Below are 19,378 nucleotides of genomic sequence, written 5' to 3'. Positions count from 1 at the left end.
TTTTATAATCCGATTTGAGATTTTATAGTATCTGATAGTATGGTTTTATTGGTGATTTGACAATTAATACACAAATAATATACAAAATTGAAATGCAACTAATAATGCATTCCATGTATGTAGTTTATTAGTAAGTGTATTCCCCTATAAATGATCTATAAGTACTTGGTTAGATACAGACCGAGATCGACCAGGATGGCATGTTGCTGTGCTGTGAGCTGCTTGAGGAGATCCTGATAAGACGTTTCAGGGGGCTGCTGCCGCTGCGGCAAACGGTGACGCATGCGATACTGCTGGGAGAGAAGGAGCCACACCTCACCCCGCCGACTTTTAGGGACACCTACAGAGCACACACACATAATAATAAACAAACAAACAAACTGAGAGAAATCTGAGTGTTATGTAGAATTTAGATCTACACTACCATCCAAATGTTTAATATATTTTAAAATGTAATTTATTCCTGTGATGGCAAAGCTGAATTTTCAGCATCATTACTCCAGTCTTCATTGTCACATGACCCTTCAGAAATCATTCTAATATGCCGATTTAGTGCTCATGAAACATTATTATGGAGCTCCATAAGAAGGGCTGGCATTCAGTCTCCTGTAACCAGGCAGACACCTTGCGGTTGCTAGACACAATCACACCGATATGAGATGCTGTGGCATCTGAGGTGGTGATCCTAACAAAAGACTGTTACACTGTTAGGAAACAATATTTTGTTATCTAGCATGTTAGTGAATTTTGTTTTGATTAAATTGTTTCAATATATATTTCTTTCTTTTTCTCTTTTCTTGTTTAAAATGTATCATCATTGAATCTTTACTGTATTGTGTATGGAGTTAATCTTATGTCAAATTGTTCAAACATTTATTTATTTATTTGGTTGTTAACATACCCCAGTTTGGTTGACCATGTGATCCATGTAATCATGTGACTTGTTAAGATAGTTCCTGGACTGAGCATTAACAACTTGGAATTGAGAAATGTCACATGTAACCAAACCGTTTGCTATTAAAACAGCGGTTTTCGATCGCAACTTTTGTCCTTTTCTTAATTGACAGAGTGTGCAGGCTTTTTTGAATCACTTCCCCTGGAGTTTTTTGGTCTACGCACCTCATATGGACAGTTTTTAAGGTGCAGTTAGATTTTTGGGCTATTTTTCTTATTATTAATATTGAAAACATACATTTATTTTAAATATTTTGTACAAATGTAAGCATTTTACTGTCCTGTTGATCAAATTAATGTGGCCTTGCTGAATCAAATTTTTAAATCAAAAACTGACCCCAAATTACTTATTTAATTAGTAATTATTTCAACAACTGTGTAACAAAGTTGTGTTACAACAAAAGATGATGTAGAGTAGCACGCCAGAGACCAGAATCTTGGGGGTTTTAATGACTGAAGTAAACAATTTTTACCCTGGCAGACGGCACTGTGGATCTCTTCTTTGTCCCACTGTACTTTAGTGCGGCAGGGGCTGCTCAACTTCCTGTCCCACAGGGCCTGCAACTCTTTGGAGCACTGACACACTTCCTGGTAGTCCAGCTTCATTTTACGAATGTGCAATTCATCACGGCTGGCTGCAGGGTGAGAAAACTGCTAGTCAGGTTTAGAATTTATTTATTCAGACTAACATTAGAACAACTAGTAATTAATATTGATGCAAAGAGATGGACATGATAATTATTTTTCACACTCTGAATGTCATTGTTCTATCACCTGCTGTTACCATAGAGACAGAGGTATATTCTATGTAACTGGTTCTCAAGTGGTTGGTTGTGACCCAAAATTGTGAACAGAAGGGGGAAAATATGCTAAATGCAATTTTGTAATTGTAACTAAAATTATTTATATTTTTTTATCAGTATATGATTTATAAAATGTCCAACAAATTATTTTAAGAGTATATTACAATAATATATGTTCTAAAACAATTCATATTATGCTATTCATCACAGTTTTTCCACTTGATGTCCAATGTAAAATATGGGTCCACAAGCAGTTGAGAACAATTGATCAAAGTCATGAATACAATAATTAAATTAGTTTCGGTTTGTAAAAAAATAGAATAAAAGTTCCTTTACGGCAATGCATTTGCTGTGGAAGCCTCACAGGCAAGCGTGCATGACTGTCAATAAAATGTAGCATGCTGCTGATAGATCGAGGAATATTAAGCGCTCTTCATTTCCATAGCAACTTTAGACAAGGTTCAAAGTATAGCAAGACATGGCATGGCCTTTTACAGTAACCATAAAACATCACAAAACATTTCTACTATCCAAGATAAAAGCATACATATATTATATTGTACTTGACAGAAGAAAATTATTCTAAAAACCAATTGTAATTGCTTATTGGTACTGGAGAACATGTAGCTAACTGCCTCATGCTGGTTTGTATACATTGCAGCCAAACAATGACATCATGCCAACAACTGCCTGAATTTCAGCCTGTTCAGGCAAGAGGTAAACGCCATGGCTGTATTTTCTTACCTTCTACTCAGACATGTTTATTCAGTTCGGCCCATCCAAGAGCATACAAAAACAAACAGAAAACATCAAAAGTAAAAGAGTAAAGGAAGCGAATTGAGTCTCATGTGTGATGCAGTTTGGCCAACAGAGGGCAATATTTCACATACTTTTTGCTTTGCTCTTCCAAAGCAAAGTTGTAATACTAATACACAATATTATTTACCTGTCATAATGTGTTAAAGAGATTGAAATACTGATATTACTAAACTATTTATGAAAGACTAGGGCTACATATGTAGTTCAACGGTCACAAAACTGAAAGCGCACTCTTAAAGAACGTGAACGTCATCCAGACATTCCCATCTATATTTAACTTTGCTCCAGAATGTAAAACAGAGGCAGTGACACTTGCCCCTCTTAAAATAAGGCCAGGGCAAAGAAAACTGTCTAATTAGAGTGACGGGAGGAAACGCCCTCTCCTGTGACTGCACAATGTGCCATGAACGCTGGACTACTGCTGTAGGTTTACATTTTTATGCAATTGCCAGACACTTTCATCCAAAGTGACTTAAATTGCGACTAACATGTTCATATCTTAGGTTTAATTTTTCAGTTCATGCATTATCTGGGAATCCAACCCATGAACTTAACCTTGTTTGCGCCATGCTCTATTGTTTGAGCTACTGGAAATATTTAAAGGTGTACATTTTTGGTCATTATTTATCCCCCATTATGTTGTTCCAAACCTATATGACTGACTTTCTGTTGAGCAGCACAAAAGGAGATGTTTTAAGGTCTTTAAGCCAATCAATCTTAAGATCTCTTTAAGATCTCTAAGCCAGTGTTGTTTTAGTATTATTTATTAATATTTAGAATTAGCTTTTATTTGTATATTTTTAGTTTAGTTTTCCTTTTACTGGTAGTTTAATTTTGAAATGTGCCTTGTCATTTTTAAAAGTTTTAGTTTAAATATTTCAATTTATCTTTATTTAATTTTTAGTTTTAGTCATTTTAATACTTCAACTTACAATTTTTTATTTCAGTAATTTGTCAATGCAACATTTCTAGTTTTCCTTTAAGTGTTTTTCATCTAATATTTATATTTTATTTTACTTCAGATTTATTTAAAATAAAGAAGAAAATATTTTAGTTATATATTATACTATAATATTATAGTTTTAGTAAACAATAACAATGCTGCTCTAAGCTCCACTTTCCCAGACAATGCAAGTATGGAGTGACCTTAAAAATTTTTACCTGACTGATTTTTTTCTTCTACTATAAAAAGTAGTTTATAATAGTAAAGAATAGATACATCAGATATTAAGTTATGCAAAGTAGGCTTAACATCCTAGTCTGATTTTATAGTAGTTTTATAATAGTTTAAGCATTAAAAACCTTTAAAAAGACAACATAAAAAGTAAGATAATAGCTTTTTTTTCTCGGATGCACATTTTCAAACTTGACTGGTCATGTCAAACCTATCGTATGGCTTCAGAAGAACTGGAATATAGCACACAAGTTTATGTATGGATCACGTTTATGAAGATTTTTGTGCATTTTGCACGTTTCTTAATTTGGAACCCCGTGGTGACTGCTCCATTCATTATTTGGGAAAAAGCTACATAATATTTTTCCCTTTTGTGTTCCATGAAAGGAAAACTCAAATGGGAATGGAATGAGAAAATGATTACAGAATTGTCTTTTTTTGGGTGAACGAACGGGCACCCAGTCAAGTGGGTCTGCATGTTTATGAGCGAATCCAAATAAGAGAAAGGTTAAATTATAAGAGAGAGAGAGCGATACAAGTAGAAACACTAACCCTCCAGGCGCTGGTTCTCTTTCTCCATGCGGATTAGCAAAATCTGTTGGTGGATGGCTTTCTTCCACAGGGCCCTGTAGTCAGCTGGGCTGCGCCGGCCCTTCTCTCCACCAAAGCCCTGCTCTGGGGACAGGGGGCCGGCCTGAGAGTCTTGATCCTGGTTCAAAGCCCGAGGAGAAAGTGGCAGCAGCTCCCGGCCATCCATGTGCTCTGGAAAACAGCAGATGCTGACCAAAATGTCTAAGATCCATGCTCAAATGGCATGGGAAAAAAAGTAAGTGATTTAAGGAATGGAGTACTGTGCATTTCCCTGACAAAAAAAAACAACAACTTGGTTTCTTTTTCTTGAATCTCAGTAAAAAGGAGATTTATCTTGAAGTTCTAAAGCTTGCAGAACAATGATATATGCTGCAATGTTGACTATAAATAGACTGCTGGGAGAACAGGGTGTAATATTGCACTTGTCTGCTTGTCTGTGCGTACGCTCAAGCATGTGTACCCACCCACGTTATGCATAGAAGCGGAGGGTTTGTTCATGGGAGACGCCACCCTCAGGAAAATCTTCTGGCGCCAAGAAACTCTGCGTGGAGGCACCAAGGTCAAAGAATCGGTGCTACAGCCTGACAGAGACCTCTTCCTGCCCTCCCCATTACCACTACAGATACACAAAACAACACACGCTTATTCAACTGAGAAGACAAAGCAACATTGTTTGACCGTGTGCTCTCAATACAGGTGGTCAAACCAGTTATAAGCTAATAAACAACATACATTTATGTAACAAGTTCAATCAGCAATGCATTAAAGCCAAGGCTCATAAGCAATAAGCAGAGCATTTAGAGAGGGTCATAATAGATGTTAATTGGTTTCATGCATAAGCTACATAAAACAGAGATCACCTGGTTTGAAGAATGAGAAAAAAACTATTAGAAAGTGAACAGATTGAAGAATAACTAAATAATGCACAAAAACTTTGTGCAACACGTGACTCAAGTACAAAAAAAAAAACAATATTACTGTTTTTACTGTATTTTTACTGTAATAAAAGAGCATAAAAGACTTGATGCTCTTATTATTGTCAATGTTGAAAACTATAATAACTTCAAAAGCTAACCTAACGCTTATTTTTTCCATTAGATAAGACATCTTTCAAGCTATTCCAAATCTAAGAAGCTGAAATAGATAGTTATTATCAGAGGCAGGAACAAGATGTGCTTAAAGTCTAATCAAATCTTTTTTATCCCGTAATTGTGTTTATTTACACCTTTCTCTTTGCTTAGTTACCACAACAATACACAAGCAACAGCAAGGACACTTCAGACGGAGTTAATGAAAGCGTGAAACGGGTTTGAATATTATCCATTAAACACTGGCTATAGTAATGGACCAACCCTGACCGGCGCTCAACAGACAGGTGTGCTGCACATCCAATTAGAGAAGACAGCTGGTGGCATTCAACATTCAGAGAGAAGTACCCTCTCATCAATTTGTAGAAAACAGAGCAGAGCCAACGGTGTGACATTTTAAATATCTCCTCCTTTCAGAGCACTCAAAGCATTGGATCATTACAGCCTGCTATTTCAAACAAATGAAGGGCGAATACACATTGAGGAACATCATTTGTCAGTGATTCCAAGTTGGCTGTTGTTCATAGTTCAAGCCACTAGCACAAAAACCTGGTCAAATATTATTGTCCTGCAAAGAAACCCTAGGTAGAAGGGTATATTCCATGCATGATTTCACTGTATGTTTTCTACTCTAATACACTCGCCCTTGACAACCGCTGCTATAAATTCGTCTTACTAGCGTGAATGACAGGAGCTTTGTTAAAGGGATGGTTCACCCAAAAATGAATAATGTGATAAATCATTTACTAACCCTCATTCCAGACGGGTTTTTCTCTGTGGAACATAAAAGAAGATATTTTTAGAAATGGATCAATGTTTTTTTTCTCCATACAATGGAAATCAATGGTAAACAAAACGGTTTGGTTACCAACATTCTTTAAAATATCTTCTTTTGTGTTCTGCAAAAGAAAGTCAGTCATACAGGAATGTGGGCTTTCGCACTGGGTAGTTATAGGAACTAGCCACCAGGGCGGTCCCATGAGAACTGAATTTTCCCCAAGGGCCATTTTCCTGACACAGGCAGTCCCTTACATCCTGGTTGTTGTGCGGGATGTTTATTTTTTGCAGTTCTATCCAATTCGTTGGATTTTCTCCTTAGAGGTGTTTCGCATGCGTTCGGCCGATCAATGAACACTTACGGCACTGGTAGTTCCCATGGCACTGTGTTAGACCCAAACTCAGCTCTGGAGGGCCACTGTCCTGCAGAATTTAGCTCCAATTTACCTTGACACACCTGTATGTAAGTTTCAAGTATGTCTAGTGAGACCCTGATTAGCTGGTTCTGTTGTATTTAATTAGGATTGGAGCTAAACTCTGCAGGACATTGGCCCCCCAGGAGCAGGATTGGTCCTACTCTGAAGTAGGAGCTAATTTAGCCAGCAAGCCTATGATTTTAAGCATGCTCTGCTTAACTGAATATCTGATGTATCTATTCTGAACTATTTCTAAACTATTTACAAAAAAAAAAAAAAATGAATCATGCAGGTACAAAGAGAAATCAAAACACCACATATTAATTAAAGACCTTCACAATTGTTCAAACCAACCTGCCAACGCTTTTTCTCTTCAAAATGAATTCTGAATTATCCAACATAAAAAAGCATAAATTATTCTACAATATTTAAGCACAACAGAGTATAGATCAGAAGAAAGTTGATGGATGCAATATAGATGATAAATGCTTTTGTTTACCATTAGTTAGTAAAGACGCCAACATGCAATTGAGGTTTAGCATCCCTCTTGTCCAGTGGACAATGACAAAGTCCAACAATGTTGACAGGAAGAGAGAGTAAGTTACAGAAGTGGTTCTTCATAACCGACGACACAGTGACTAAAGCCTTTGGGTTAAAAAACAGACAGGCGCAGAGAAGAAGGCCGCCATCAGCTCGAACCTCAGGCACCCCCGGCCCCGGGGGGAAACGGACACATTGAACCGTCCGAGACCGACGTCCCCTCTCACCTCTTAAGACTCCCGCTGTCCGACAGAGAGGCCAGTGAGCCAAGGGAGCCCTGGTAAAAGGTTTTCAGGAAAGTGGGGGTGTGGAAGGAGGATGAGAGACTGAAGTAGGAGTCACTCTCAGAGACGCTGCGCGTTCTAGAGATACCAACAGTGCTGAGGGAGCCGAAACATAAAAGGCCCACAACAAATACACATTACTTTGCAGAGGTCTAAAACACCACCATGGAAGCACAATCTAGAACACATGAGTGCTTCTGAGCAGATGAAAGATTTCTTCAGATGAAAGAGAAGAACAGTTTTAGGTTTTTCCTGAGGAATGGGGGATTTTTTGCTGTTACTTTTAAATTTTTTGAAAAAGTAAAAACTATCATTTAAATACATAAGCTATCATCAGCGATCATATTATAATTGTACCTACTGTATATTAATTATATTAGAGATGACAATATATCAGTACAGGATTGGTTATATTAGTGATTTTTATTATTTAGTCAATACTGGATATATATTTAATTGTGTATGCTCATTTCCACCAATATTTACAGTTGGATTACCTTTGCTGTCAATCTATATAATAAAAAAAAAAGATTGTTTTCATCGCTTTTAAACAATCTTTAACAAACCTCAAAATAATAGTTTTAATTTTAAACAAAAAAAATGTGTTATCGCTTTAAAATCAGCTATGTATCGGTTATTGGTATTTGCATGAAAAAAAAAAATAATAATAATAATATATATATATATATATATATATATATATATATATATATATATATATATATATATATATATATATATATTTATATTTATTTGTGCTATATTATCTGGTTGATATAGAATTTCATCAATATCAAACAGATAATATAGCACAAATATATATATATATATATATATATATATATTTTTTTTTTTAATTAACACATCCAAGCAAAATAATGTAAAAAAAATTACCAATTGAAGCCCCCTGACCTATACACTAAATTCATAAATAATATTCAGACACAAAAATATAATGTCCTCATTTGGGGGAAATTCTCAATAAATGCTGATACTGGTTAAATTAACTGTAATATAATATAATTATTTCAATTAAAATTTTCAAACAATTGACATACTCCCATCAATAAAATAAATGCTGTAGATCACAAAATTCAACAATAAAATCACATAAGCATCACATTCTCTAGTTTTTAGTATTTTTTCTAAATGATTTGAATTAGTACTAAATCCAACAATACACAGACATGCCACATGCACTCTTGACCATGTAAGCATTCATGCTAAAATCAGTCAAATCTACAAGTTTATATGTATTGAAGCATATTTATGATTTCTGCAAATAAACACAACAAGCTGTTTTCAGCACATCAGCACATTGCTGCGACTGTCTATATATCATATGACTGTTGAAAAACAGATGGAAAGATAAATGGCTTTATCACATGAGAGCAAACAGGAAGTGATGCATTACCTGCTCTGCAGCAGCTCTGGGGCCAAAGACTGCTGTCGGCGCAGTGGAGCCTTACAGGCCTGGGAGGAAACCTCAGTGAAGGAGAGCTTTTTCTTGATGGGCGGGTGGCTAAAGGTGTGTGCCCGGCGACGGAACTGCGGGGCATCTGGGTCGTCCTCAAGGTAACTGGGTGGAGTCCCAGGTGGGGAGTCACCAGGAGAGTCGCCCTGCAGGGTGAGCAGATAATGAACCAGGTCAGCGATGAGTTGGGCCAAACAACCTCACAGACGATGACATTGTATTCAACACATGCCAGACAACTCAGCTTATCAATGAGTCAAACCTCAAATTCAACAAGGATCCATCCCAGACAGAAACAAGCTATTTACTGAGATATGCATGTACAACCTTCAAGTTTCAGACAAAGCAAAGCAAAACAACTGACTTGACACCAGCTACATCAAACTATTGATTCTGAACTCACCCAGCATTTTCCCTCTCGTTCGCTTTCCCAGTCAGAAGTGGATGGTTTGGCGGTAGTAACTGCACACACGCTTTGTGATCTATTGTATGTTAATAGTCTGTGTCACAGAGCCACAACACACACACACGAGTCGTTGGAGGTGGACTGCAGCACAATGGAGGTTTTTGGCTGCTGTTTACTGTGATGGCTATAGGAAGGGTCTCTCTCTGGCTCTCTTCCTCACTCTGTTTCCTGTCCCTGTGCTATGGCAGTTCCTGAACCCATGCTCTCCTGTGAGTCAGTACACAGCAGGGCCAGGAAACCAGTAACGGCTGCACAACGCTCTTTCTCCATTCACTCGAACAAATCGCAAACCCTGTCCACTTCCTTCAGCTGCCTACAGCTAAATTTGGGAAAAACAAATGATCCAAGCAACATAATAGCTCTCTTGGCATGGTTATACAAAGGGAATGAGAGCCTGCACACAGCGCAAGATTTGATAAATGTGGGACCAGTTGGTAAAATGTAATTATTCAAATGGCTTAGAAAAGGAGAAGTTACAACTGAGAAATAGTATTAGCATCATTTGTTTACTGATGCAACTTAGTTTGATATTTTGTTAAAGAATGTAGCATTTTTCAAATGTGGTTTGCACACCTTTTGACCAATGAATCTCCAAGATTTTCCCGTTGTTTGAGATTTCAGAATAAGGATTTTATTTTATTTTTAAAATCAAAAGTAAAATTCACTCACATAGACAATACTATGGCTTGCGACTGCAAGCAAGTTAAGCAATATTTAATCAATTCGATATTTTAGAGCAGAGCAATTAGATATTCTACATAAACTTCATAATATTCATACATAAACTTTCCTGATATTTCCTGGTTTTCCACAACATTGAAATTTGTATTTGATTTTGGTTGATTATTATTATTATTATTATTTCATTCAATTAATTTTGCAACCACATAATATAGTATTTATACTGTTATTTTTCTTTCTTTTTTTTTATTTTACAAAAATGAAAATTGTCCCAATTTACCCAAATATTCTTCGATTTACTTTCTTCTGAAAAACACAAGATATTTTGAAGAATGTTGATAACCAAACAGTTTTGATGACCGTTGACTTCCACTGTATGCAAAAAACCACAAACATTTCTCCAAATATCTTCTTTTGTTCCACAGAAGTAAAAAGTCATTTCGAACAACATGACTGTGAGTAACTAACAGAATTTTCATTTTTGGGTGAACTATGCATTTTAATCAATCATTTTCATTGTTTTAGACTCACTACATGATGATAACTCTATTGGAGCTACTGTAGTCTTAGAACTGATTCACATTACATACAGAACGTGGAAGAGAGCCAAGAGCAAGGAACTGTTAGATTGTAACATGTTATTGAGAGTTGAAGTTTAAGCATGAGAGAAGGTGCTCACATTGACAGTGCCTGTGAGGCCATGTGAGGAGCCTGTGGGAAGATAGAGCTGAGTGATTTGTTTTCCATGGAGTCCAGATACCCGAGCTTACCATCACACACACCTCACATTTCACCCCCCCCGGAGAACAGCGAGGTGGACAGGGTCAAAACAAGCCAACCCCAATAAGTGAGACCCCTGACGAGACTTACAGGCCAGCTTCAATAATATTACTCATGCTGATTCTTAAAAACATGTAGTGTATAATAACACAGCATTGATATTATTTTCAGCATGTGACGGTAATTGACACCACAGAGACTTGCTTGTTGGCAGGGCAGAACAGAGATGTGATTCTTGGCAGGGAGACAAGAGCTGGGGTTAAAAATGACAGATAATGGTATTCACGTGTTTTGTGATACTCACGCGGTCAAAACTTCCCATGCTGCCCAGACGGATTCGCATACGGTTGGCTCCCTAGGGAAGAAAGATAGCCTCGAAATTAAGCAACCTGCTTGAATGTCAGAATTTACATTTACACACACTTTAAATAAAATTATAAATTCTGTCATCATTTAATCAACATGTCATTCATCATTCAGAAACCTGTATGATTTCTGCCTTTCCACAAAATAAGCTATTTTGAAGAATTATCATGTTGCTCTTTTCCATGTAACAAAAGCAGATAGTGACCATCCTAAAAGGATTTTAATTTGAGCTTCAAGAAAGAAAGACCTACATGCAGGTTAAGGACAACATGATGGTGAGTAAATGAACAAAAGGTTAATTTTTTAAGTGAACTGTTCCTTTAACTGAACACAGACGTCTAATGGAGAATTCAGGATTAGCTGGTCTTTCCTTACACATTGATATTGCTTTGTGAGTAAATACAGCAGATGGTTGAGTTATTATAGTACTGTACACAAACAAAGGTATTATTCTTAGTACAAGGGTGGGGTAAATGGGTAAATCCCCATTCATAGACCAATAAGACATAGACGGACAACACACACACACATACCCGTGAGAAGATGTTCTCCAGGGAGCTTGTCAAAGAACTCCGGGCTTTGTTCTTCAGCAAGTCCAGTTTATTGCGGCCCGCACTGGAGCTATCAGAGGTCAGAGAGCTGCCAGAAGCATTCTGCAGTGATACAAAGGAACGAAAGAAGTGAATAAGTGAAAATGACTGTGCCGTACGATTAGACACTTGGTGACATTTCACTTAATAGATTTCAAAATGATGGAAGAAAGACCACCAGGTATCAGGGATAATTCACCACTTGTTTAAAACAACACTCTGCCACAGTATATCCAAAAGAGCCAAAAGCACAGATTGAGTGCACTGGAAGCCTTGCCAATTATGACTTTCCCAGCAAGCCATTGTTTTGCTTAAACAGTAAACTGTTGTCCCTCTGTAGTCAATCATATTATCCCTTGAAACTCATATTTAAACTTTTTTTCCCTGTGAAAAATGTTTTATTCATGCCTTAAAATAGCATGAATATAACTCTACACTTATGCTTCATTTATTATACACCAAATCATGAATATGCAAATTAGCCCCACCTCCACTCACACCCGCTCAGAGATCCACTCTCTCAACTTTACTGTAGTAAATGCTGCACAATGGCAAGTGGAAATACTGGTTTAATTCAGCCATATATGTTTGAACCAGAAACTGATTCAGGAGAAGAGGAAGAGTGAATTATACAGGCTTGTATACAAGTCAATGTACCAGAATTGCAATGCGTTTTATGTATCGCTCTCTACAACGTCGGACATATAATGGTAATTAATATGATTAGTCTTTTGCTTGACTACATTATCAAACAGCTAATAATGTGTTGCTAATGTTACACAAACCATATTCCCGTTCGCCATCTCAGTCTGCCTTCTAAAAATCAGCATCCTTAGAAACGCTTTGAACAACTTAGAACTAGGGCTGTCAGAGGATTAATCGCGATTAATCGCATGCAAAATAAAAGTTTGTGTTTACATAATATATGTGTGTGTACTCTGTTAATTATTATTTATATATAAATACACACACATTCATGTATATATTTAAGAAATATTTGCATGTATATACATTTATATAATCTATAATATATATAAATATAAATGTTTTATATATAAAAATATTTTTTTTCTTAAATATATACATGCTTGTGTGTGTATTTAAATATAAATAATAATTAACAGAGTACACACACATATATTATGTAAACACAAACTTTTATTTTGGATGCGATTAATCGCGATTAATCTTTTGACCGCCCTACTTAGAACGTCAGTCGTCTGTGGAGAAAGGCATATAATTCATCATAACATTGCAATATACATCATATACATAATTTGCCAGCTATATTGCTAAATGTCCAAGATTGTTCATGTCTACAGAAAAATATACCGGGTTAACCTGGCTTCTCTTGACACTCCACTGCTTCAGAGAATAGTTAATGATATGCTAAAGCACGCCAGCACGTTGACGTGATTGGTTACAAGGTAGTTGTGGTGTCACTGCAGTTTTAAGGAGATAATAATTAAAACATTATCATTATGAGTGTCTTTAATGCCACTTTAGGGTGCTTTCACACTAGCAGTTTTGGTGCGCACCCGGGTTTGATTGACGTCAGAGTTCGGTACGTTTGGATGATGTGAACACGGTCTTCCGAACTCGGGTGCGCACCCGCGAACCGTACCAGAGTCCGCTTAAAAAGAGTGGTCTGGGGTACGGTTCATGTGAACTCCGGTACGGTTCGCTGCTGATGTGAACGCAATCGTACTAAATCGCGGAAGTGAACCGCTATTAATGACGTATGATTTGATAAAAATGTGTGTTTGTGTGTGTGTTTCACTCGTTTTCCTGACGAGCATGACTGACATACTGCAAGCAGAGAGCTGTAAACCTCATTTCTGCTCGTCTTCAGCATTCTTTAGAGCATTGCAGTACATTTGCGGCATATAGACGCAAGTGCCATTACGTACTGAAGCTTTAGAAACAAAACCAACGGTTAAAAAACAAAAATATAAAAGTGAGGTGAGCAACGCTATGCATTTTGCCGCCTTCACGCTCGCTGTCGTTACAAAGCAACCGGGTAAACAGCTGCTGCTTTGATGACGCAAACGCACCCCGGTTCGGATCCAAATAATATAATATGAACACAGTCCAGCGGGGGCAGGGGGAGGGGGGAGCAATCGAACTCGGGTTCGGTCCAGGCAATCGAACCAAGTGTGAAAGCACCCTTAATGTCACTTTGGTTGTCAATTTAATTAATAAATTATTTGATTATATAATGATTATTATGATCTAATATACATTATCTAATAGCCAGACGGTCTAGCTAAGTGGCATCAGTGGAAAACGCAATTTATAACATGTACTGGTGAACTGTTTACAATAAGACCAGGAATGAATTAAAGGAAATAGGAATCTAACCATCTATTTGATTTCATGTCGACTTTAAAAGCGGTTAGATGAGAGAAATCAGAGAGGTGAACTACTCTGAAAACATACGGTCTTGCACATGTTCAGAAGGGCAGCTGCATTCATTCAGGTGCTCTGTTCTAATCTATAGCTATATTCTGATGACTCTTACAACCTGTCTAATCCAATTAGAGGGAGGTCACAGTTTTATGACTCTGCAAGGCGGCATGGGTGGACGAAGTAAGTGGTACATTTTTGTTGTGTGTGTAGTTTTGCTACCTGTGAGACCTCTCCAATATGAACATGAGATTTCTGCTTGGTCTCACACAACTGTCGGAGGTGAAGAATCACAAGCTCGTTTTCTTCATGATCGGATGCTGGCTTCATTTTCTAATGCATGAGACAAGATCAACTAAATATACAATAGAGAATAGGAATGAAATAATATTTTGTTATATATACCTGGTTTGCCTACCTGCACCCGTTCGAATATGTTGACCTGCTCATTGTCGCTCAGTTGGGACAGGTACTTCTGAATGGATAGTTTCGCCCTGGGAGGATATAAGCCTGGGGCATTGAGAGAAACACACGCTGGAATTTTGTGCTAAAACCGGGGCGAGTACATTGAGTAAGTTGACGGAAGCTGGTGGCTTTACCTTCTATTCTCTCACAGAGCTTGTGCAAGTCATGCATTGGACAAGCCTCGCACAGTTTGATTAGGTTCTTGGAGCTCTGCATAGCTGCTGCCGTGGTAAAGGCTTGTTTCAGGGTAAGCATTACTTCATCCACCTGAGAAAAGCATCAAATTATAAATCACCTTTAAAAGTTTCTTGATCCAATTTAAGTTCTACTCATGGCATCAATGTTGTCACTTACTATGAAAAAAATACATATTTTGACTACACAAATAAAAAATAAACAATGATACACTAATAGACTATTTATGATAAGGCAGCACACACATGAATTATTCAATAATACAAATATATTATTTGTGAAGTCTCAATTGTCATTTTGAAAAGGGATAACCTTTCCCCACAATTTCACTTCTGGTTATTCATTTCTGATGCATATGTGCTTGTCATGGCCACGATACGAGTTGAAAGATTGTATTATTTGTGGTATATAAGTGGTTACATGTTATGCTTAAAGGGGTCATGAACTGGCTTTTTACATTTTTTTATACTGTTGTCTGAGGTCAACTTACGACGTTTGCGTGGTTTTTACATCCAAAAACATCATAATGATTAAGTAATAGGCTATTTTCAACCCTGGTTTTGAGCCTAGCTCTTGGAACGCTTTTTATGGGCGTGTGGCGTGCCGCATTAAAGACTTGGACGTAAACGCCTACTGCTATGATTGGATCACAGTTTTGCATATTATAATGAGCTTCGGGAGTACACGTGAGGAATTGTTTTGAAAACGTGGAAAAAACGGCAACCGGGATGATTCGCCCACAGGGCTCACAAAATGTGTTTTTGTGAGATAGCCTATAAGACGCACAATATGTCTGGAGACATGGAGTGGGGTCAGACATGATTTTTATTGTGTTGTTTTGCAGAAATAATTTCTTTAAAAGTGAATTTCGTTTTCTATAAATTGTATTTTAATTTTGATCAAGGTTTCATAAACGAATTGCCAGTATATTTAATACATAAGAAGCAAAATAAGAACGCCGGGGATTGACGTGCGTAACGAACCCACTGGCCATGTTTCAGCGGCCTTTGAGTTTGAGTAAGGCTGAAAGCATCTTTCTTTTTAATACATTTCTTGAATGTCTTAATTACAGTAGGCCTATAGATAGTTATGATATTTGTGGCTGCACCGGGGTCTACAATTGGCTGCACCGGGGTCTACAATTTCGTGCTATGGGCACTGCCACTGATACAGGCAGCGGATGAGCCTATTTTACGCTGAGCTTGCTTCTGCTTTTCAAACAAGTGTGACAAAGGCATGGGCTAAATAAATTCTCTAATGTGGATATAGACATATATACACACATACCTAAACAACACATGCCCTCACATGTCACTTCACTTTTTCACTTATTAGGAGAATTTTTTTTTGTTTTTACGACATAAGATCTCGATATTACGACATAATTGAGTGGAAAAAATATGTATGTGGCAGCAATGCTTGAACTCGAGGTTTTCAAAAAAAAAAAGTGGTGGGTACAAAATGACTCATGACGAAATCTGGTGGGTACGCGTCCCCCCGTCCCCCCCCGAAATCGACGCCTATGGCTGTACATTCATTCAAAACATTTCATTTGTTTTTTTAGGAATCAAGGTAGTAGTCTACATTATTTTCTGTGCTAATCGACAGCAAAGTGTCCGTATAGACCAAAAACAAGGAAAATCCTCCATGTTTGCATATCAGCTGTACAATGAGACCTTATCTGTACATCGTGTGCAAAAACACAGGTCTAATCCTATTCATCCTCTGGGTGGCATTCAGTTGGCAGAGAAATCAGCTTACTAAAGGTAATGTCCACAAGATATGCAAGGGAGAGTCATTGTTTCCATTGTACCTTAGGATGAATAATTAATCAGTGTGGTGACAACAGGTGCTGCAAGCAGGTCAGGACTCACCAGAGACTCACTAGCGCACTGGAACACGTAACACACATACTGGGCTGGGCCAGACTCCACCACATCCCGACAAATAAAGCCAAAGTGATCTGTCTGTTTAACACCCTGCAGGCACAAAGAATGACAGCCATAAAGGACACAAACATACAGGGCTGCAAGTCACAATGACACACAACAACACAGAGCAGTGCGGAAATTCACTTCATAAAACAAATTATTCTAGCTTTGAAATCTGATTGAATGAACCATGTTTGAAAGTGTGATTGCACATCAATTAAATGTTTTATTAATGCACCACCTTGGTGGTATTATTATTATTATTATTACTGGTAAAACATAGATGTTTATATTTAATGAACATTGGTGTCATTTATCATATTTCTGTTGCTGTCATTTTATGAAAAAGGATGTGCATTACAGTTATTTTACCAAAATAAAAAGTACGATGTGTGCCTAAAACACACCTTAACTATAGTAAAATCACTGTAACTCATGACCTTGAGTGACTTATTGCCTTAAAAAGGCACAATATGTAAGATTTTTGGATTAAAATATCCAAAAACCACTAGAACAATGTTATATATTTTGTTGACTTGTGTACTTACATTATCCCAAATGTTTCCAAGAATGTTTAAATTCAGAGAAATAAGCCATTTTAACCAGGAACCAGACCAAAGAGTAATATTATAACATGACTTTCAACACACTAAAATATATATTAATATAATAAAACAGAGCTGCGTTACCCCACATACGCATGACCGGAAGCTGTCATAATAACTATATCTCCGCAAATTCAAGGCGTCATCAAGCTACGCCTTTGTTTTGATTAAGCGACCTCTAGCAGTGAAAAATTACATATTGTGGCTTTAATATTCAGATCACTGTCCTGTATATACTCATGCACTTTTACATAGAAAACAGTATGAAATATGGCAGTGTTTCAAAGGTCTTTTTATGAAAACATCAAAATATAAGAAATTCTAAATAACATACAAAAATCTGGTACAAAACCTCATGTTAGTTGCTTGGTACTTGTTTTGAACAGCACTGTGTGACAACATATGGTGACATTAAATATGAGATGTACAAAGAGATTATCTCTAAAACCAAACAAACCTAATCCTTTCACACACAAACCTGTGAACAGGACGAGATGTCCTTAAAATTCTTCTCCAGAACCACAGATTTGGTTTCAGGGCTGATGAGATTCACTTCAAACCGTCCAACCTGCACAAAAGAGCCGTTTGATAGCATATTTTGCTTATTGAGAAGGAAACAGCAGGAATGAAAACACAAATATCAAGCTAAATGTCAGATAACTGATAACTGGGCTCGCATTGTTTTTTGAGAGCTTTATTTGCATTAAAAAAAAAAATCCTTCTTAACAATCAAGGACGTAGTGATTTCTTAACCAAATTACCCTAAAAACTGTTTAAAGAGAAACGTGTGAGTGCATGACAGCCATGCATGCTAATTAGCAAGATTTTGCATTTTGCCTTTTAAAAAGAAGACATTTGCATGCGTAGGCCTGTTTTAAAGGTTAAAGGGATAGTACACCCAAAAAAGGTCAAAAGTTTTAAATATTTTAGTGTTCTTTTGTTCATAAAATGAAAGTCAATGGAGTCATTGTTTTGAACTACATCAACCCTCTATGCACACACTGGAAATAGAATCGCCATAGTTGTGGTGTGGACTTCCCAATTCTCATAGAATCAGAACAATTATTAAAACTATATACTTATTAAAGGGGTGGTTCCGTGGTTTTTTTCTTGGCTTGGTTGTGTTTATGGGGCGCAGTATAACATGTCTTAATACTTTTTTTTTTTTTAAACGCTGTATTTTTCTTATATTTTACCTTTATTCCACACTGCTGTCTCCACTGTCCTTTGAACGGCTCGTTTGCTTCCTGCTTCTATGAAGCCCATCCCTCCGAAAAACGCAATGGTCTTAGATTGGTTAGACATCCAAATGTAGTTTATAGTTCTGCAATAGCTCTCTCTCTTTCGTAATGACTGCGACGTGGCCTCGCCCACTTTGTTGCGTGTTCGCGGGGGCAGTGTTTATGTTAATAGCAAGGGTTTATGATGTCACCAACCCAGGAAGAAGCTTGTTGTAGTCCAAACCGGAGCGTTTTTGTAGGCAATAAACTGCCATAAGTCTTTAAAAGACAATATCTCCGTTTGCATTGAACTTTCAGCACTGTAACTTTGCAGATACTGTTTATGCTCAAGCAGCAAAATTACACACTACCTAAAGTTAAAAAAGTGAAATCGCGTGCAACCACCCCTTTAAAACTATAAATGTTATAGTAATCACTGGTGAGTGAAATCTAACAATATATTAGCCAATGTCTGGCTAATATTCACTGGCTAATATATTGTTACATTTCACTCACCTGTGATTATTTATTCACCTAGGATGAAATTTAGTTGCATATGTGAGTGATGAACTCGCAATGTAGAGGGTTGTCTATTAACTTTCATTGTATCGACAAAAAAAGTTGAAAGACGCATCAATATCCTTTACGTTTTAACATGAGGGTGAGTAAATGATAAAAGAATTCTGTAAAGTTGGTTACACTATTTTAAGGTGTCATTGTTGCAGTGTGATTATATATTAGTACTGCGTAATA

General features: G+C 37.1%; 2 protein-coding genes across 4 annotated transcripts in view; one reads left to right on the top strand and one right to left on the bottom strand.

The window, feature by feature from the left end:
* The window catches only part of piga (phosphatidylinositol glycan anchor biosynthesis, class A), an 882,343-nt gene that overhangs the window by 638,229 nt on the left and 224,736 nt on the right, over positions 1-19,378 (top strand). The window lies entirely within an intron of this gene.
* tbc1d4 (TBC1 domain family, member 4) overlaps positions 1-19,378 on the bottom strand; it is a 40,095-nt gene that overhangs the window by 8,683 nt on the left and 12,034 nt on the right. For 2 of the 3 annotated variants that reach the window (XM_079822322.1, XM_079822323.1), the window contains exons 3-15: positions 17,884-17,973; positions 16,744-16,848; positions 14,809-14,941; positions 14,628-14,719; positions 14,432-14,542; positions 11,747-11,866; positions 11,152-11,202; positions 8,861-9,066; positions 7,390-7,542; positions 4,806-4,957; positions 4,303-4,512; positions 1,428-1,589; positions 182-340 (exon numbers count right to left, since the gene is read on the bottom strand). In XM_079822322.1, the coding sequence (XP_079678448.1) occupies positions 182-340; positions 1,428-1,589; positions 4,303-4,512; positions 4,806-4,957; positions 7,390-7,542; positions 8,861-9,066; positions 11,152-11,202; positions 11,747-11,866; positions 14,432-14,542; positions 14,628-14,719; positions 14,809-14,941; positions 16,744-16,848; positions 17,884-17,973 (1,744 nt within the window). The remainder of the gene's footprint in view (positions 1-181; positions 341-1,427; positions 1,590-4,302; positions 4,513-4,805; positions 4,958-7,389; positions 7,543-8,860; positions 9,067-11,151; positions 11,203-11,746; positions 11,867-14,431; positions 14,543-14,627; positions 14,720-14,808; positions 14,942-16,743; positions 16,849-17,883; positions 17,974-19,378) is intronic. The other variant, XM_079822324.1, reaches the window with a different exon arrangement.

The sequence above is a fragment of the Gobio gobio genome (genome assembly GCF_949357685.1).
Source record: "Gobio gobio genome assembly, chromosome: 7".
Classification (NCBI taxonomy): Eukaryota; Metazoa; Chordata; class Actinopteri; order Cypriniformes; family Gobionidae; genus Gobio; species Gobio gobio.
This window is presented reverse-complemented; position numbering and strand designations above follow the sequence as displayed.